Source organism: Cynara cardunculus, assembly GCF_001531365.2.
Source record: "Cynara cardunculus var. scolymus isolate 2C chromosome LG 4, CcrdV1, whole genome shotgun sequence".
Lineage (NCBI taxonomy): Eukaryota > Viridiplantae > Streptophyta > Magnoliopsida > Asterales > Asteraceae > Cynara > Cynara cardunculus.
In genome coordinates, this window is record NC_037531.1 from 2,273,160 (window position 1) to 2,291,351 (window position 18,192).

Consider the following 18,192-nt stretch of genomic DNA (forward strand, 5'->3'; position numbering starts at 1 on the left):
TTGGTTATAAAAATATTACATCTATAATGACGATCTATAATATTTTTTTGTTATACAGATCTATTATTTTTGTCATAAATTATTAATGGTATTGGTATAAATGTTTGTTAATTAAGTTAGTTTTTTGGTTATAAATTTTTAATCTTACGGATATAAATTATTAATCTTATTGATATAAATTTTTGTCAAAAATATTATTATAAATGATGAAAAATAAATTTTTACATGTTAAAAAATCAAATAAGTTAATAAACAAACTCAAACACTTCCATAAGTCAATAATATGTAACAATGTCCTTTTTGGTCATTTTACATATATAAGCAAAATTTGTTAAACACTAAAAAAATAACTTATCAACTTATTAATTTTTGATACCGCTAAAAGTTAATCCAAACATTTTTTATAAAACTCTGATATAATACGCATAAATCGATAAACACTTTAAAATAACATAAATTGTTTTAGATAGACAGTCTGAGACACCCCTGATAAAATAAAGCTCGTCAATGGTCTCGTCTCATAGATTACCCACGCTCCCCCTTTGCTCAAGTTAACCTTTCCCCAACTGCAGCAGTTGCTTTCCTTTCGTATCTTCTAAAACGGTAACATATATCGGGACAGTTGGATCACCCACTCGATCCACCGCCTATTTCCACCGGCCTCCGATCCTCTGGTAATAAATTCATAAGCATCCTTTTTTTTATATATGGAAATCTCTAACGGTTATCTGAACAAATCTCATCACAACACCTCTTTTGCTGCTACTTCTCAGCGAGACGTCACTTACAGGTCCCTCTCTCTCTCTCTTGTGTAATCATCCAATTTTATGCTTTTTAGATGGTTAATCATCGTCATTAATTTGCAGAGCCAGTTTTATTGTGGCTAATTGTAATAGTTAGGATTATTGATATGAAGCTTCCTGCTTTAAGTTACTGCGATTGAACTTTGATCATTGCAGGCTTAATTAATTTAGTTGGTTTGGGTGTGACAGCTGTAAGCATTGACAAGTCAACTTGTCTTTCATCATTCTTATTTGTAGACGTACAAAATTTCACCTTAATTCAATTGAAAATTTACTTATTTTCTTAGATTATAGGAAGCAAATATAATCCCCTCCGGGTTTTTCCAGGGGTAGAGTCCACTCACAAAACTCTCAAAGATTAAGAATGTATATAATGGTGGATTGGCTCACGTCCCATAGATGTTTAGGGTTCAGATAATATGTAATAATGGTGCACCAAATGGGTGATTGTTGGAGTCACCTTTATTTTAACCAATTTCAATCTCCTAAGAGTTATATTCTTGAGTTGAGATATGGGTCTTCTTCAACCTGAAAGAAAGGGGTAGATTGATCTTCGAAATAGAAGATGCTCTGAAATCTGGAAATGTAAAGGAAACTGGAAATAAAGTAATGCCCAACCAAAAAGGGAAGGAAATCATCAACACACACCATCATTGTATATCATAGCTAGATGTCCTATTTTGATGCCACTCCTTCCAATTCTCTTACTCTCATTGGTAGAAGTAATGAATTAACCATATGCAACTCTGAATTAGAAGGCCACTCCATCTAGGACTTTTTCTCAAGTATGCATTGAGAATCATTCTTCACAATCTGAGCAGTGACAGTGAACTTTATGGATGTGGCTCTAGCCACATATTATCAACACAAGTCACACAAATCATGTCTTTGTGTGATTCTTACGCATGATGTGGATCTTCCTTCTTAGGAAGATCTGGACTGGTTTGACAGGTGTTGTTGCATCGGTAGATGTTGTCAGCACAAGCACAGGTAAGATTTTACATGCATTCCTTTACTTTGTTTTAGGCATGGTTATCCATATAAACTAGAAACAGACATGGCAAGTGCAGAATTATCCTGATTCCTGAGGGATATTTTAGGTAACCCACTACGTTAACATAAACAACAATGGACTGCCGAATATTGTAGGGACACTTCAGTCTAGCCCATGTTTAAGAAGATGAAAACAGATCATGTACAAAGACACAGATGGTCTAAAATGAGAACACAACCGGGTGGAGAGATTATTAGAACTGAACTGGAGAGGACAATGGAACAAGAGAGAAAAATGTGTTTGACACTTGAATAGCCTATTTGAAGTTTTGGAAATCCACCACTCAAACAAAATCAGTGATTGCCAGAAGTAAGCTCTGAAGGCCACTATCAGTGAGGAGTACTCAGAAGGTTAGATGTGGAGTCCTGAGGCAACATAGTGGAAACTGTTCAAAAACATATGAACACTATCTGTCAACTGATGATTACGTGCCCACAGCATTGGAAGCAACAACATTCTGATGTGGTTTTACCCAGCTATAACCCTAAAGCTCTGATATCATATAAATGTTTTGGTGCCCAAAGAATATGAGTAGTATGTATTATCGGAGGAGAGTATGGTAAATCTAATGGTTAAACATAATGAAACCCAAATGATAGCTAGTTCTATCTCCTAAAAACTTCATGGTCATTTTGTGTGTAAATTGGCCTTTTTCAGAAGAGAAATAAAAATATATAATTCACGAAGTGTCTTAATGGAATATAGGGTATATTATGTTTTTGTTCGTTCATTTTAAGAACAAAGATAGAATTCTAGTTGGTAAACTGCAGTGTTTGGATCTTTTTGTTTGTAAATATGAGAAAGTAGCAAATAGCCAAATAGTGACAGTACTTTTGAGGCTAACGTAATAGAGAAGAGAGTGGTGGTTTCCAGTCTAGAGGAAATCCACCGATGAGATGTTCCATATAGAAACTTGGGCCATTTTGAAAATTGGTGTACGAGAGTAATGATCTGAAAGGTACTAGGGACTTCTCTCTCCATGATAAATTTTTTGTAGTCATTGCTAGATAAGGTAATGATACCAGTTTTCAATAACTAAATAATCTCAACAATGCCCATTGTTAGATGGGTAGTTCATGTATTAAATTTATGTACGGTATAAAGTCCAATCACGTGTAATGCTATAAAAGAAATCTCCTTTCTTATGCTTGACTAATACATTTTCCTTTGATGAGCTATAACAAACTTCTTTGAAAATTGGTCGGGAAGTGGCTGTTTAGGGATCATGCAGTTTGATAGAGGTCACTGTCACAGTCATTTCGATCTTTTCTCACTCTTATTATTTATCTATTTTTATTTTATTAATTTGGAAGGTTTATGACCTCTTTTAATGCATACAAGCCTTTGAAGTTTTGTGATCTAGGAATTTGCCTTATGTAATGTTGTCTAGCAAATCATGATGCATTTGTTCATGAGTTTATATATTCTTCTTTAGCACTTGGTTAATTAACCGGTACGATATCGTGGTTGTTGATAGGGTTTCTATGACTTGAAATGCCGATTTCCATTTGTGCTTAAGAGTCCTTTTACATATGTTTTGGTTTATGGAATCATGTTTTTCAAGCATACTTTCATTTAGCTGGGTGGAAAATGGATAGGCAAAGGCTTTGTTGGACCGGAAAGTGAAAAATGAGATTACACAGGAAGTTAAATTTTTTTTTTCTGATTGTATGTACTTAGAGATGCACAAATGGGCCCAGGACAACCTGAAAAGGAGCGGTGACACGAAGGATTGCAATTGGGCCCAGTCTAGGCCCAAAAATCCATCCAGTCCGACATTTATGTCGAGGACAGGTCAAGGACTGGTAATGGGAACCCGCGGTTATTGTGCCCGATCAAAGCTTTGACCTTTTTGGTTTTTTTTACTTTACAGATGATTTTTCCACTCATAATAATCTATGGGAACATATCAATACTCTTATGGTCTTATGAAACAACAAACGAACAATATTGGAATACTATTTTATCAAAAAAACTTGTTGGTAAAAAATGCATTTTTGAAATATTATTCTAAGAGAGAAGGAGGGGGGGGGAGAGGGTGTTTCGTGTTTGGTAATGTGAATCTGGTGGGAAAAATGTGGAGTCAATTCAAGTCGAATCCTCCCGAAAATAATAAAAGCTTGTGGATGGCAAAGGCTTTAATGCAAAGTAACTTTGCAAGAAGAGGGTTTTGTGGACCTATTTGTGTACTGTCCACAACAAAATAATAAAAATATTACAATCTGCAAGACAAAGTGTCTATGTGGGCATTATTTGCCATGGCTATTTGGTGATAACATTGAAAAAGTTGGCTATTTTGTGAGGTAAAGGTGGGAGAAAGGATGTGAATACCCCTTAGGAATAATAAGACCGGTGAGGACAGGTCCAGTCCCAAGGAACTGAATTAGGTCCATTTTTCAGGACAAGACTAGGCCTCATAAGGATCGGTAGTAAATATTTTTTGGTTTGACAGGGATGGGAAGGATAGGGTTTATGTGTGAACCTGCTCCAGCCTTTTCATCTCTACTATGGAGATAGGAAACAAAAAATAAATTCATGATAAGACTTGGGTTTTAGTGGGTTATATATATACACACTCATAAATCATAATGTAACTTATTTCTTGTATTGGTTTGGTTTTCTATCCACGTACTTTACACCCATATCCCCATGCCCTTATACTCGCAACATAGCTTATTAGAGCACTCCAACATATTCTATATAATTTCTCCAAAGTGAAGAAGAACAACTTAAAATCCCCCCCAAAAAATACATGCAACTCTAACAGTTCTCCATTTTGGAGATTTTAACATTCTATGCTGTTACAACAGTCAAAAAATACAAAAGCGTGGTTAGCACTATGATTTGAAATGGCCGTTATCGCGATGGTAAAGCAGTGGTATAGCGGTCCAAAAATTGGGGTTCATACAATTATTAGAATTATATATATATATATATATATATATAATATGTATGCTTACATAACTTTAACATATTTTATGTATTCATCAAAAATATAGTTTCAACGTCAAAGCATCAACTTATACAAGTAAATTTCACACAAACAAAAATAGGAAAAGTGTTCATGAACGAGCTAATTGCAAGCAATAGGTTCAGCTAATACGTTCACTTCTTCATTTAGGTTAGCTTTTCCTCCTTCCCTTCATCTCCAATGTGATCATGATTATCATCATCATCCCTATAACGCTCTCTTTTACTTCTTGTACTGGGGCCAACTTGTTGATTACCTCCTATTATTTCTCGTACATTTGATCAAAGGAGACCATCTCTTGCATCCACAAACTCTTGGTGCTCATCATCGATCGGAACCACCGAATCATCATTTTCTCCAACATCTTTCAAGAAAATAGGATTTGAAGATTTGTTATCATTAAGAGATTTCTAGTACCTCTCTAGTCTTTTATTGTATTGAATGAATACAAGATCATTCAACTTCTTTACAAAACACAATTTCTCTTCTTCCTGTGCAACTAAAATTGTAAATTAAAAAAAAATATTTGAGTTAATGTTCCATTTTAGCTAATTTATTTTCCATGACAAAGAAAACTTACATGATCAAATGCACTCCAATTGCACTCACAAGGTGAAACACTACAAGTTTGACTTAGAATACTCTGTTGGAGCAAAGGAGTGTCGATGCCATAGAGCACCACCATGCATCTACATTTTATGGGTAAATAAATAAGTTAGATATATCATACTTACATGGTGCACCTTTCACTCTATTTCTTATCGCAGCTGGAGATCCAAATTGCTCCTCTAACTCAACATATTAATCCAACTCTGACCTCAAGGTATCATTTTTATTTTCATCGTGCACAAGTGGATCAATAGCCTCATACAGTTCGGTATTAATATATATATTATCCTCAACTGTAGAATCTTGTGCATAATAGATGGTAGGTTTGAGATAATTTCCAACTACAGATGTACTAAAAAGTTAATACTAATAATTGTATTAACTTCAAACTTAAATAGAACATAACAACGCTTTATAATTACATTAGCATGGGTAAAGGATGATGAAGTTGGTCACTCCGTCGTGCTTAAATCATGGACCACATTCTAGTGATTAGTCTTTCATGAGCAGTGTGGTTAGGTTCATTCTTGATTTGATCTTTGGTCTATTCATAACATCATATATATGAGCCATACACGCTTTTCTGCTGTGCAAACCAACCAAACTACATCAACCAAAGGTGCCAAAATCTCGCAAGCAAGAAAGATATTGTCCTAAAATTCTTGCTTTGCAATTATGCGTTCGATTCACTTTCCAATTGCCTTCTTCGCAAAATCGCTCTTCCTCCGTTGTTCCGAAACAAAGATAACTTGAAGATGATGTTGGTTCTCATGTATGCTTTGTATAGTGTAGAATTACGTAGCAAACCTTGTTACACGACCTGTGTGGTTCCCAATTTCTTGTGAGCTTCCACATCATATTCAAAATCCTTCCGTGGTTATAGATATAAACCATGACTCTTGCATCAGCCAAAAAGCTCTTAATCTTTGGTACTTTCTCTCCAATATCCCCTATTATAAGATTCACACATTGAGCAGCACATGGTATCCAGAACATCCGAGGATGTTCTAATATTTTTCCAACATCTTCAAATTGGACTCATTGTCGGTAACAAACTAGCATTAGTAACAAAAAAACAATTAGTTAGTAGCTACTAAACAACGGTTAAATAGATAGAATATCTTAATCTAAACAAAATATTTATTACTTGTATTATGTTCTCTCCGACATCCTCGATTACTTCATTTATCATCTTTACAATGAGTTGAGCATTCTTTACATGCTCAGATGCATTGATTGATTTCAAAAAGATTGTTCCTTGAGGACAATTGGCCAAAAAGTTGATCAAGCTTCGATCTTTCCTGTCTGTCCAAAAATTAGACATAATAGTGCATTTTACTTCTCTTCCAATGAGATCGAAAGGAATCCACAAATTTATTTGTATCCTCGAGTGCATCCTTCAACAGAGTTGCGCAAATATTGTGATAACTCGGAGCTGGCATGCCTACCAATGATAAAAATATATTTAGTAATACCCTTAACCTTTGAGAAATATATTCAAATTTTGAAATGGTTATTACCTTTTTCATACTCTCTAACTGCATTTATAAATTTATGAAAATTCTCATCATGTACGCCATTGAAGGGAACCCAACCGAATATGCCCAAACAACGAACTTTTTCCACGTGGCCATCTTCAACTTCTCTTTGATTGGATTATTTCTATCCAATGCTTTGTTTTATCTTGTCATAATCGGGCTTTAGCATAGCGTCAAGTGGACAACGAACTCTTTAATCAACGACTTGACTTTTCTACGAGATGGCTTTTTGGCTTTTGATCGCGCACCTTCAATCACTTCTATTTCATCTTCTTCTTGCCCCTCATCATCTTCATCGGGTTCAGCCCAATACTGTCGAAGAATTTCTATTCTTCTTTGTTTTATATCTTTTTCTTACCCCTTTCATTCATTGATGCGAGAATTCTTTTTAATGTCATTACTCACATTAGGGCAACCACTCACTTGTCCTCTGGTGTGAGTATGATGTTTCAATCTTGTGATCCCTCCACATACTTTTTATCACACAAAGTACACCAAATGTTAGAACCTGCGTAGGATGTAGTCGTAGTAGTCGGAGTGTTCAGTGTCACAGATGGTTTCGAAAATGGATTACCTTCCGTGATTTCCATGAATTTGTTTACCTACTACTTATTTCTTATCACTCAAATACCCATGACAACAGAGATCAAAGATTATCAAATAGACAAATACAAATATACAATAGAGCCTCATTATGTCCACTGTCCAATCCAATATTCTTTAATACTAAACTAATTTATCAACAGTAGCTACATGAAGCATTAATGCTTTATAAATTTTATAACTATTAAGTAGTTAGCTACCATGAGTCTATGACAAAAATAATCAAGTTATTTTACTTAATATTGTTATACTGGACACGGTCATCCAATGGGCCAGATGCTGCCGTTAAATGTTGACCTAAAGCAGACTTAAGATGAAACCAAATACAGAGTAAAGGACGTGAAGGAGGAGTAGGTAATAGATTAATATTATGTCATTACTCATTAATATTAAGTAGATTAATGATAGAGGTTTTTTAATGGAAAAAGTCTTGAGGGTTACCTTTGAAGTCTGAGCAAAAATTACACGAAGGAGAAGTGGGTGAACACCGAACTGAATAGAGGAGACTTTTCCTGGAAGATGTCAATTGGTGAATTTGTAACTCGAATTGTGTCGATTGCAGAGTAGAGGATGGGAGGAACATCAATTGGTGAGGTTTATGATCTGGAACAAGTCGTTTAGTCACGTGGATTGATGATTGATGACTTAATTTGGCCTGAACTAAAATACTAAATAACTACAAAATAACTACAGCTTGCAAAAAGCCCAAAACCCTAAAAAAACATAACATTGAATAAGCCCATCGTTTATAAGTTAAATGAAGAAGCAAACGCCATAACTAATTGGGGATTTGGGGGTGTAGCGATTGATCCCGAAATGATTAAAGCCATAACTAATTGGCCAATGCCTACTAACTTGAGGGATCTGTGCGGGTTTGTAGTGCTGATTGGGTATTATTGGAAGTTCATATCCGGGTACGCAAAGGTGGCTGCCCCATTTACCGACCAATTAATAAAAGAATGTCTTGGATGGTCGAATGTCACCCCCGAAGCGTTCTAACAACTCAAATCAACCATGACCAGGGCCCCTATTCTGTCGATGCAAGATTTTGCGTAACCCTTATGCCTCTAAAACAGGAGTAGGGACAGTCTTACCCCAAAATGGCCACCTTATTGCTTTTTACAGCCAGGTTTTGGGTCCTTGGAACCGTTTAAAACTCATCTACGAGATAGAGCTAATGATGATAGTTTTGGCTGTGCAAAAATGGAGCAACCATAAGTGCCGCGATTGTATCACCTCGGAGCATACCCATGATCGAATTAGAGCAGGAAATTATTATTGGTCCATTCATCAGCAGGTGAAGCAGGACATTGAAATGGAAGCAAAGGAACCCCGCGCCTTTTTCATTTCCACGTTGGCAGCATCGATGTCTCCTTGTTAGAAGAACATTTAATGGAACAGGATGCCATATGGAAGAGTTAAAAGGGCAATTGCTGCATGCCCAAAAATTCATGAAGTCCGCTGCCGACAAGTTTCCAGTCCAGGTGGGAGAGTTGTTCTTGCTCATGTTTCAACCCTATCCTCAAAAATCAGTGGCTAGGAGACCTTTAGAAAAATTGGTCGCTCGTATCTATGGCCCATTTGAAATTATTAGTGTATCGGTTTGGTAGTTTATAAACTCAAGCCACCCACCTTTATCTGCAACCACCCGGCCATGTTTCCCAACTCAAACAAGCCATTGGCACATGCCCAGTCTGCCCTATTATTCCTCCATAGCTAGATGCTGATTTGGAATTAGAAGTAGAGCCTGAGTCCCTGTTGGGGGTGCGAACTTCCATAGCAGACGATAGGATACGAAGGTAAGTGCTACTGAAGTAGAAACATCTTCTGGAATCTGAGTCCACATGGGAGGACATGGAAACTATAGAACATTTTTTTTCCTAATTTTCACCTTCCCAAAGTGATCTCTCTTTCCCCTTCAAGTTTACCTCCAATTCAGATGGAATCTTTCAACTAAAGCAATGAGAGGACGAGGTGGTTGTTTGGTGGCGGGGCAATGTTATGAACCCACATATCCAGTTTATATATGCTAGGAGAAAGAAAAGGAAATGCTTTCAAGAGGAGACCAGTGACAAAAAGTATTAGTTGGCCAGCTTGGGGATTGAGGGTAAGTTGTGGATTTCTCTGTTATAAGTTGTTAGGAGTGAGTATGGAGATGTATATAAGCAGAAAATTGGTCATTGTTTTGGAGACCCTAGCTTCTCGAAATGCTAGTTATCATTCACAATTTTCGTCGTCAACCCTGCTGGAAGTGCTTTCTAGATCCAATCTCCTGGTCTTTCGTTCGCTATTCGAATACACTTCTTCCTATTTCCTTCTCAATGATATCCGTAATTAAAGCATCCAACACTCCAATCTCAAATTTCTTTGTTTACCACTTTTGTTCTATGATTCATAACAAAATGTTCCTAGAATTCAACTATTGTTGCTCATGTTGCTTCTGCATCTAGCATTACTTGATTGAGCAGCTTTTTAATAGAAAAATTTAGAGGGAGCAAAATAGGTTGTTTTGATGAAGTGACTGATTCTTCTTTCTTTTTACATCTCTAGTGTCTTTAAGACTTGTACCATTGACTTCGAATTTTCAGTCTTCAAATTGTTTTTTTTTTTCTCATTATTTTCTACTTTTCTTCATGAAAGCCACAGGTCTTTTGTTTTTTCAGGTTTGACGGAAGTCTTCAAGCTTTCTCTGTGTTCTATGATAAGCATAAATTAGTTAGTAAAGGGTAGTTTTGGTATCTGTCTAATCACTCTATAAATAGAGGGGGTTGGAGAATGTATTAGGCAGTTTACTTTTTATATCACAAAGAGTTTGATTAAGTACCATAATTGACTAGAGTTGGTTCTACCTCAAAGTTAGACAGTGAGGAGTTGGCTTACCTCTCGAATATCGGCTGTCTACTAGTTCCATTAACTTCATTTATTGTTAGTTTGTGCAATTTTTTGTTGAATACCACTATACTTCTCTCTGGTTCCTATCACTTCGCTCCATAAATATTACCTAGTTTAAGGCAACTATGCAAGTACATAATATTCATTTAGAGTGTTCATATAGTTTGAGCATTCACATCACACATATTCTGATTACTAAAACAACCATATTAATAACCTTATGTATCTTGTCTGCCATGGTATTGAACTTTTGAGCACATGAAGTGTGTGTGAAAAGTATCCAACTTTTGATAAATTTAATCTAGGAGATAAATGTTGTTTGGGAGATCCCCAGTTGATCAAACTGGTTTTGTTTGTTTGGCCCAGATATCTTGGCTCAGAAAGCCGCGATTAATTTTACTTGTGGTATTTGAGGTGTTCTAAATCTATACTATGTCATCATGGGGATAACATATCGTACAGCAGGCTTGATGCCATTTAATTCTCTTGCTTTGTTTCATCTCCTAGTGTTGTTCTACCTATATTCCTGGTATCTCATAATCTGTCTTGTTAATAGTTTGTTGCAAGTCAGATCCTAATTATTATCTTCTGCAACAAATAATTTATAAAGGAAATTGTCTGGTCTATTCTTTATAATGTTGCTTTTACAATGATCGTACCCGAAAATGTCTACTTTAGTAATTATTTATCTCCAAACCAAAGTGCATATCCCACATGGAGGTAGGGCCTGGGTAGGGCAGGAAATATGTAGACTTCTCCTCTACCCCAAAGAGTAAAGCAGCTTTTTGACTGTTTTTGCGAAGACCCGGGCTGTATAAATTAACCTTGCTAACATGCATATGAATACGTATGTGTATGAGTTAGATTATACTCCCTCCGTTCCAAATAAGTGTCCATTTTCACAAGTGCTTATTTGCCAATTCTACCTTTAACATGAGATGAAAAAAAATCATTATTCCCTCTATTATTAAGGATAAAATTGTTATTTAGTTGATTAAAAAAATGTAATGATTACACATTTCTAAAACTGTGTAATTATTGCATTGTAAACATTTATTTTGGGGTAGAGGGGTACTGTTTATCTTTGTAGCAATTTATTTTGGGGTTCTTCACGGAAACAACGGCTTTACTCTTAGGTCCCGTTTGGTTTGTAGGATTGAATTGAATTGGATTTGGAACTGAAGTCCATTCCGGTTCCATGGTTGGTCTGAAGGATTTCCTGTATTTGAGATCCCACGATTTCATTGAAATCCCTCAAACATAGGCTTTTGAAATCCTACAGGGGTGGTCGAGATTTCACAGGATTTGTTGGCTTTTGTATATAATAATGTTTTAGAATATGCTATTTTCTAGTAATTAACTAATAAAAAGGTAAATTGGTTATTTTATAATTTGTTTTTACAAATTATTTATAACGAGTTGAATCAATTCCATTCCAAATCCTATAAACCAAACACAACAAAGATTCCAAATCCTTCAAAATCCAAATCCGTGATGTGGTGTTTGGTTTGATGGAATGGTTTTGAAGGATTTGGATTTCGTGGAAGGATTTGGAATTGGAGGGGTTTGGAACCTTTGGTGTGTTGGTTTGATGTATTTGGAATGGGATGGAATTCCATCTTTTTATGGAAACAAATCATAAAATATCATAAACATAGTTAAGTTACCTTTTTATTAATGAATTATTAGAAAATAAATGTTTTTAACATATTTTAAAACATTATTTTATACAAATCCTATGAAATCCCAGCCACCCCCGAGGGATTTCAAAATCCTATGTTTGAGGGATTTCAACAGAATCCTAGGATTTCAAATCCAGACAATCATGCATACCAAACACTGGATTGGAATGAACTTTAAATCGAAATCCCCCCAATTCCATTACATTCATGCAAACCAAACGAACCCTCAAATTTCCAAATACTTCCCCAAAATCCAAATCCCTCAAAATCTGTCCATCAAACCAAATACCCCCTGGTTAGGTGTGCACATCTTACCCTCCTCAAACCCCACCTCAGATGGGATATACTATGCTCTTTTGGTTTATGCATTTGTGTGATAGCATGTTTCTTTATTAATGGCATGTATGATCTCTTTTAGAATGTTGACCCTTTTAAGCCGAGAAAAGATCCTATCGAGTCTCATGTTCTATAGTTCAATTATGCAGATGTGGGTCTTGTGGATACGACTTGAACTTGAGTTCCTCGGCACGCAATACCTCGACCATTGGTTCCAAATACGGGAAATCCATAAAGACGGGAATGATATCGTTCTTCTGCATCGATGAGAGTAGATTCACTCTAGTAGAGGAGTTCCAGTGTGTGCCCTACTTCATCTCAAAACACTTTTGGGGTTTGTTTAGCAGGAAAACCAAACTTCTTTGTCGTAAGTGTAATAACCACATCGGAAATGCTTATGAAGACAATACCTCATCATACCCTCTTGTAGAAGATGGATCAGATTCGGCCTCGACCACTCAGATCTCTTCCTACAGAAAATATGATGTTAGAATCCGAGCCGTCCAACCTTCTTCATCCGTGGAACCTGGCCATGCGATTGGCGTCTGATATCTTCATCTCTAAACACTTTTATGCTTCCTCTTCCTCTTCCTCTTCCTCTTGTGGTATGATGCATACATGCTTAAGCTGTGAGTAATTTTTTGGGTTAATAGTACAGTTTCATATTTCATGTAGTATATATATATATATACACCTCTAGCTTGATTTGGTTAGTTAATTACTCTAAATGTCAGTGTTGACACCTCCATTCATGTATATTTGATGATTCTTAATAGTTATGTTAAACTAGAGTGAGTGTATTTTTGAGATTCAGGAGATGTTTTTGCTACAAAAGTTATGCTATAATAAAGAAGAGAGAGGGGGTGAAAAATTTTAAATTTGGAGAAATCTCTAAAAGGGATTTGGATTTTGAAGGATTTGGAATCTTTGGTGTGTTTGGTTTGCAGGATTTGGCATGGAATTGATTCCACTCGTTATAAATTATTCGTAAATAATTATAAAAATAATTAATTCACCTTTTTATTAGTTGATTACTAGAAAACAAATGTTTTTTAACATATTTTAAAATATTATTATATACAAATTCTATGAAATCTTGTGAAATCATGATCACCCCAATAGGATTTCAAAAACCTATGTTTGGGATTTCAAACCAACTATGGATTGAAATTCAATTCAATTCTAAATCTAATCCAATCTAAATACAATCCTACAAACCAAACGGGTCCATCTGGTTTGCGGGTTGCTTTTGAGGATTCGGATTTCATAGAGAAATTTGGATTGAAATGAATTTGGAATCATTTTACGTGTTTGGTTTATAGGATTTGGATTTCATTATTTATGCATAATTTTTAAAAAAATTATAAAAATAATTAAATTACATTATTGTTAATCGATTATTACAAAACAAATGTTTGTAACATTTTTTAAAACCTTATTTAATTTACGAAATCTCGTGAAATCCGAGCACTCCCTAAGGATTTTAAAATCCTATGTTTGTAGGGTTTCAATTAAATCTTAGGATTTCAAATACGGACAATCCAACAAACCGAATGAATTTGAAATCCAAATCCCTCAAATTCATTCCATTTCTACAAACTAAACGGGACTTAAAATGCAATATTTATAAGTGGAAAATAATATTTAGAGTTAATTACGGACTTGGTCTCTATGGTTTGGTGGTTTTTACGAAAATGGTCTAGAACTTTATTTATTGCAAACTAGGACATGGTAGCAAATTGGTCCCTCAATCTAACCGCCATACATTTCCTCCGTTAATCTTGAGGGCATTTTCGTCCTTTTTTTATCTTTACTCGATGGACCAATTTTGTGAGAACCACACAAACCACAGGGACCTAATCCATTATTAACTCTAAAAATACAAAATTATTAATTTTTATACATTAAGTTTATTAAATTAATTAATTATCATACATAGTTCATATGTGAATCACACGGATTCACATATAAATTTGTTCACCGCCTATTTGTAAAAGTTATGAAACGACTCATCTATCTTTTGCAAACCCATGCGAGGATTTATTCGGTGCTTCACAGTCAAAACTAGTGATGGCCAAACCGGCCCGGCCCGTAACTGTCGCAGGACCAGAACCGGGACCGGAACCGACCGGGACCGGCAGGGACCGGTTGAGGGACCGCCGGTTATGAATCGATTGCGATATTTGTCTTTTTTAGGCCCGAGACCGACCGGAACAGGGACCGGTTATGGGCCTGGCCCGGCCCGGCCCGGCCCAGTCAACGAAAGTCAACTAGCCGTTAGAATGGTCAATATAGCCGTTGGGGGTCGATTTTGACCCTTTTTTCATCTTTTTTTCTTCTTCAATTCACTATAAATATGCATGGGAGTACCAAGTAAACATACCAACTCATCTCATCTTCAAAAACGCAAAAAACACTCTCAATTCTCGGTTTCTCGCTCCATTTTGTGAATTCGCTACGTATTAATTTCTCGTTTCCACTTCACAATTCTCGTTTCTTTCTCTCTTTTACTTACGAAATGACCGGTGAACAACCATCAAACGAACAAGTTGCCCAAGTTCTCGCCGAACACGGACGGAAGTCCGAGATTTGGAATCACTACAACTTGGTGGTTCTCACGACCAGAAAAAGAAAGGCACAATGCAAATTGTGTCAAGATCTCCTTACGGCGGAAGAAAATTCTACGTTAAGGAGGCACACCGAAAAAACGTGCCTGGGGTTGAGGTCGGGGGCGATTCAAGCCAACCGATACTTGACACCTAAGGTCAAATATGGCCGTATGATGCCGAGTTGAACCGACAAATGACAACACAATGTATCATTCAAGTTGGGTTGCCTCTCGGACATTTCGACAACCCTCACGTTACAAAGTTGATTCAAAAGACGCTACAAGCACGATACAAGCCGGTAAGTCGTCAAACTCTTAGACGTGATGCAATAAAAATGTGGAAAATATGTCGGGCCAAAATACAACAAATGTTTTCCTCTTTGCCTAACAATATTTCTTTAACGTGTGACGTATGGAACACACCATACGGATTGCCGGTTTCGTATATATGCATAACGGCACATTGGGTTGAGCCTACAACATGACATTTATTCAACGTGTAATCGCGTTTGAATCGTTTGGTGTGCCACATTTGGGAGCACGTCAATTTTCGATTATTAAAAAATGTCTTGCATTTTATAATTTAACCGCTAAAATAATTAGTATTACATCTGATAACGCTAGTAATAACAATTCTTGTGTGAAAAAATTAAAGTGTCATTTGACACCTATTTTATACGGTAAATTATTTCATCCACGTTGTGCACACATAATAAATTTAGCCGTTCAAGACGGTTTAAATACTTGTAAACCCGTATAGATAAGTTTAGACTTATCTTGCGGCGAATTTTCACAAAAGGTAAAAAAAATGAATGCGGCCTATAGAAAGTATTGCGATGACGTCAGTTCTAGAGCTTTGGGACCGAGGTTTGATATGCCCATTCGTTGGAACTCGACTTATTTTATGATTGAAAATATGTTAAAACAAAAAATTATATTTTTGCTTTTTATAGATACCATTACCTGCAAAATTCTATTGGAAATCTTGATTGGGCCATGTGCTTGAAGGATTGTACGATATTTTAGGCGATTTTAAAAATGCGACAATACTTTTATCGGAATTTATTACCCAACAAGCCCTTTAGTTTTAAACCAAATCTATATTTTGGCAAGTAAAATTGCCCAATACGAAGACCATCACGATTGGGGAAGGTTGATGTCTTGCATGAAAAAGAAATTGTTAAACTATTTTATGGGCATCCCATTTGCTTTTCTTTGTGCTGCGGCGTTAAACCCGTATTTAAATATTGTTGGTGTTGAAGTTTTAATTACACAAATATGTGCGGCTTTTGATTTGGATACCGCTACAGATAATTTTTTTTTCAATGGAACAAAAGTGTTTTTTTAATCACAATTTTCAAGATTTATTTGATCATTACAAACATTTTTACGGAGGAGGAAACCAACCACAAACACCTTTCTCACGTGGTTTTACGGGTTCTAGTTATTCTTCCAGTGGTCATCGACAAAGTCGTAAAGAGTTGATGACTAATTTAATGAACGAGGTTTTAAATGAATCAAGTAAAAAAAGTCGATATGATAACGATTTGGGTGAACTAAATATGTATGTGCATACTAACTTTATGACCGCATGTCCCGCAAATGATGTCGAAGATTTTGAAAAAATTGATTTATTTGATTTTTGGAAACAAAAACAACCTCAATTCCCGATTTTGGCGTGTATTGCACGTGATGTACTAACAATCCAAGGTAGTACCGTAGCTTCGGAGTCTGCTTTTTCTCTTAGTGGCAAGATCATTTTGATATGTCGGACAAGATTAAGCCCGGAGTCCGTGGAGTGTTGCATCTGCTTGAAGGATTATTTGGATAGCGTTGATAAGATTCAACACACGACATCGTTAGAGATGGATCTTGAAGCGGTGGAAGAAAATCTGGAAGAAAATGAAATCTCCACGGGACTAAGCATACCACCAACTACTGATACCGATGGCACTTACTCACAATATGACGATGATGAGGAACTCGACATTGATGATCTTGAAGACCAAGAGGCTATTAGAAGAATTCAAGAGACTGAAACTCTTCAAGTCAATCCGACATGGGATACCGATGAAGATTAATAAATAAATGTATTTTCAAATAATTTTATAGTTTTATTTTTGTAAAACAATGTAATTTTAATCATAATAAAACGTATTTTTAAAGTGTATTTGAGTGACTCGTATTTTTAAAGTGTATTTTTAAACGTATTTATAATAAAACGTATTTACAAACGTATATATATATATATATATATATATAACAAAATGTATTTTTAAACGTATTTATAATCAAACATATTACAAACATATTAATAGCATATTAAACTTTTTAATAATAACAAAAAAATTTAAAAAAAATAAAAAAAATATTTTTTTTTTGAATCAGGACCGGAACCGAGACCGGCAATGCATAATCGATTATAGGTTAGCTTGACCGGTTACAAGGATTTTCACCGGAACCGGGACTGGTTAAGGAGGGACTTGTTTTTGCTTTGGTCAGGACCGGTAGGGACTGGTTACGGCCTGACCCGGGACCGGTTTTTGGCCATCACTAGTTAAAACTGCAAATGATGACCAAATAAAGTATATACATACTCTATGTTGTGTGAGAGTGATGTGATGTCTTATTGGGCCTTTGTGTTTGGGAAAGACCTTGTGATTAGTCATTTAAGGATTGTATAATTTTGGGATTCAAGTTCCCATACTAAGTGTCAACTTTAAGTCGATATCAGGAATCAAAACAATGCAAACCAATGATGAAATACTGGATGGTGTACCCGTGATTGTGTTATGGTCATTTCATGATACTAGGTACCGACTTTTGATTTTGGGGGCCATAACCATTAGAGTACTTGAGAGTAATCCAATTGGATCATATGGAGTGTTTACTAGGTAAATGACCACTCTGAGGAGATTAAATGGTGGTAATTAGTGATTGAGGATTTAGACCATCCTATCTTGTTAAGGTGGATGCATTTTGAAAGTTGTGAAATCGTTGAGTTTGGGGGCAATTAACTCTCGGTAGAGTATATTGGTACGTGACTGGATGGAGCGTTAAACCAATAGCAAGAATGGTATGATTAAGGAAATTTTG

At 35.8% G+C, this 18,192-nt stretch overlaps 1 protein-coding gene across 1 annotated transcript; it reads left to right on the top strand.

The window, feature by feature from the left end:
• Nucleotides 1-465: 465 nt before the first annotated feature.
• LOC112511379 (uncharacterized protein At4g08330, chloroplastic) lies at nt 466-13,301 on the top strand. The gene is made up of 2 exons (XM_025116977.1): nt 466-790; nt 12,638-13,301. The coding sequence occupies exons 1-2, from the start codon at nt 708-710 to the stop codon at nt 13,035-13,037; spliced, it is 483 nt and encodes a 160-aa protein (XP_024972745.1). The 5' UTR covers nt 466-707; the 3' UTR covers nt 13,038-13,301.
• The last annotated feature ends 4,891 nt before the right edge of the window (nt 13,302-18,192 follow it).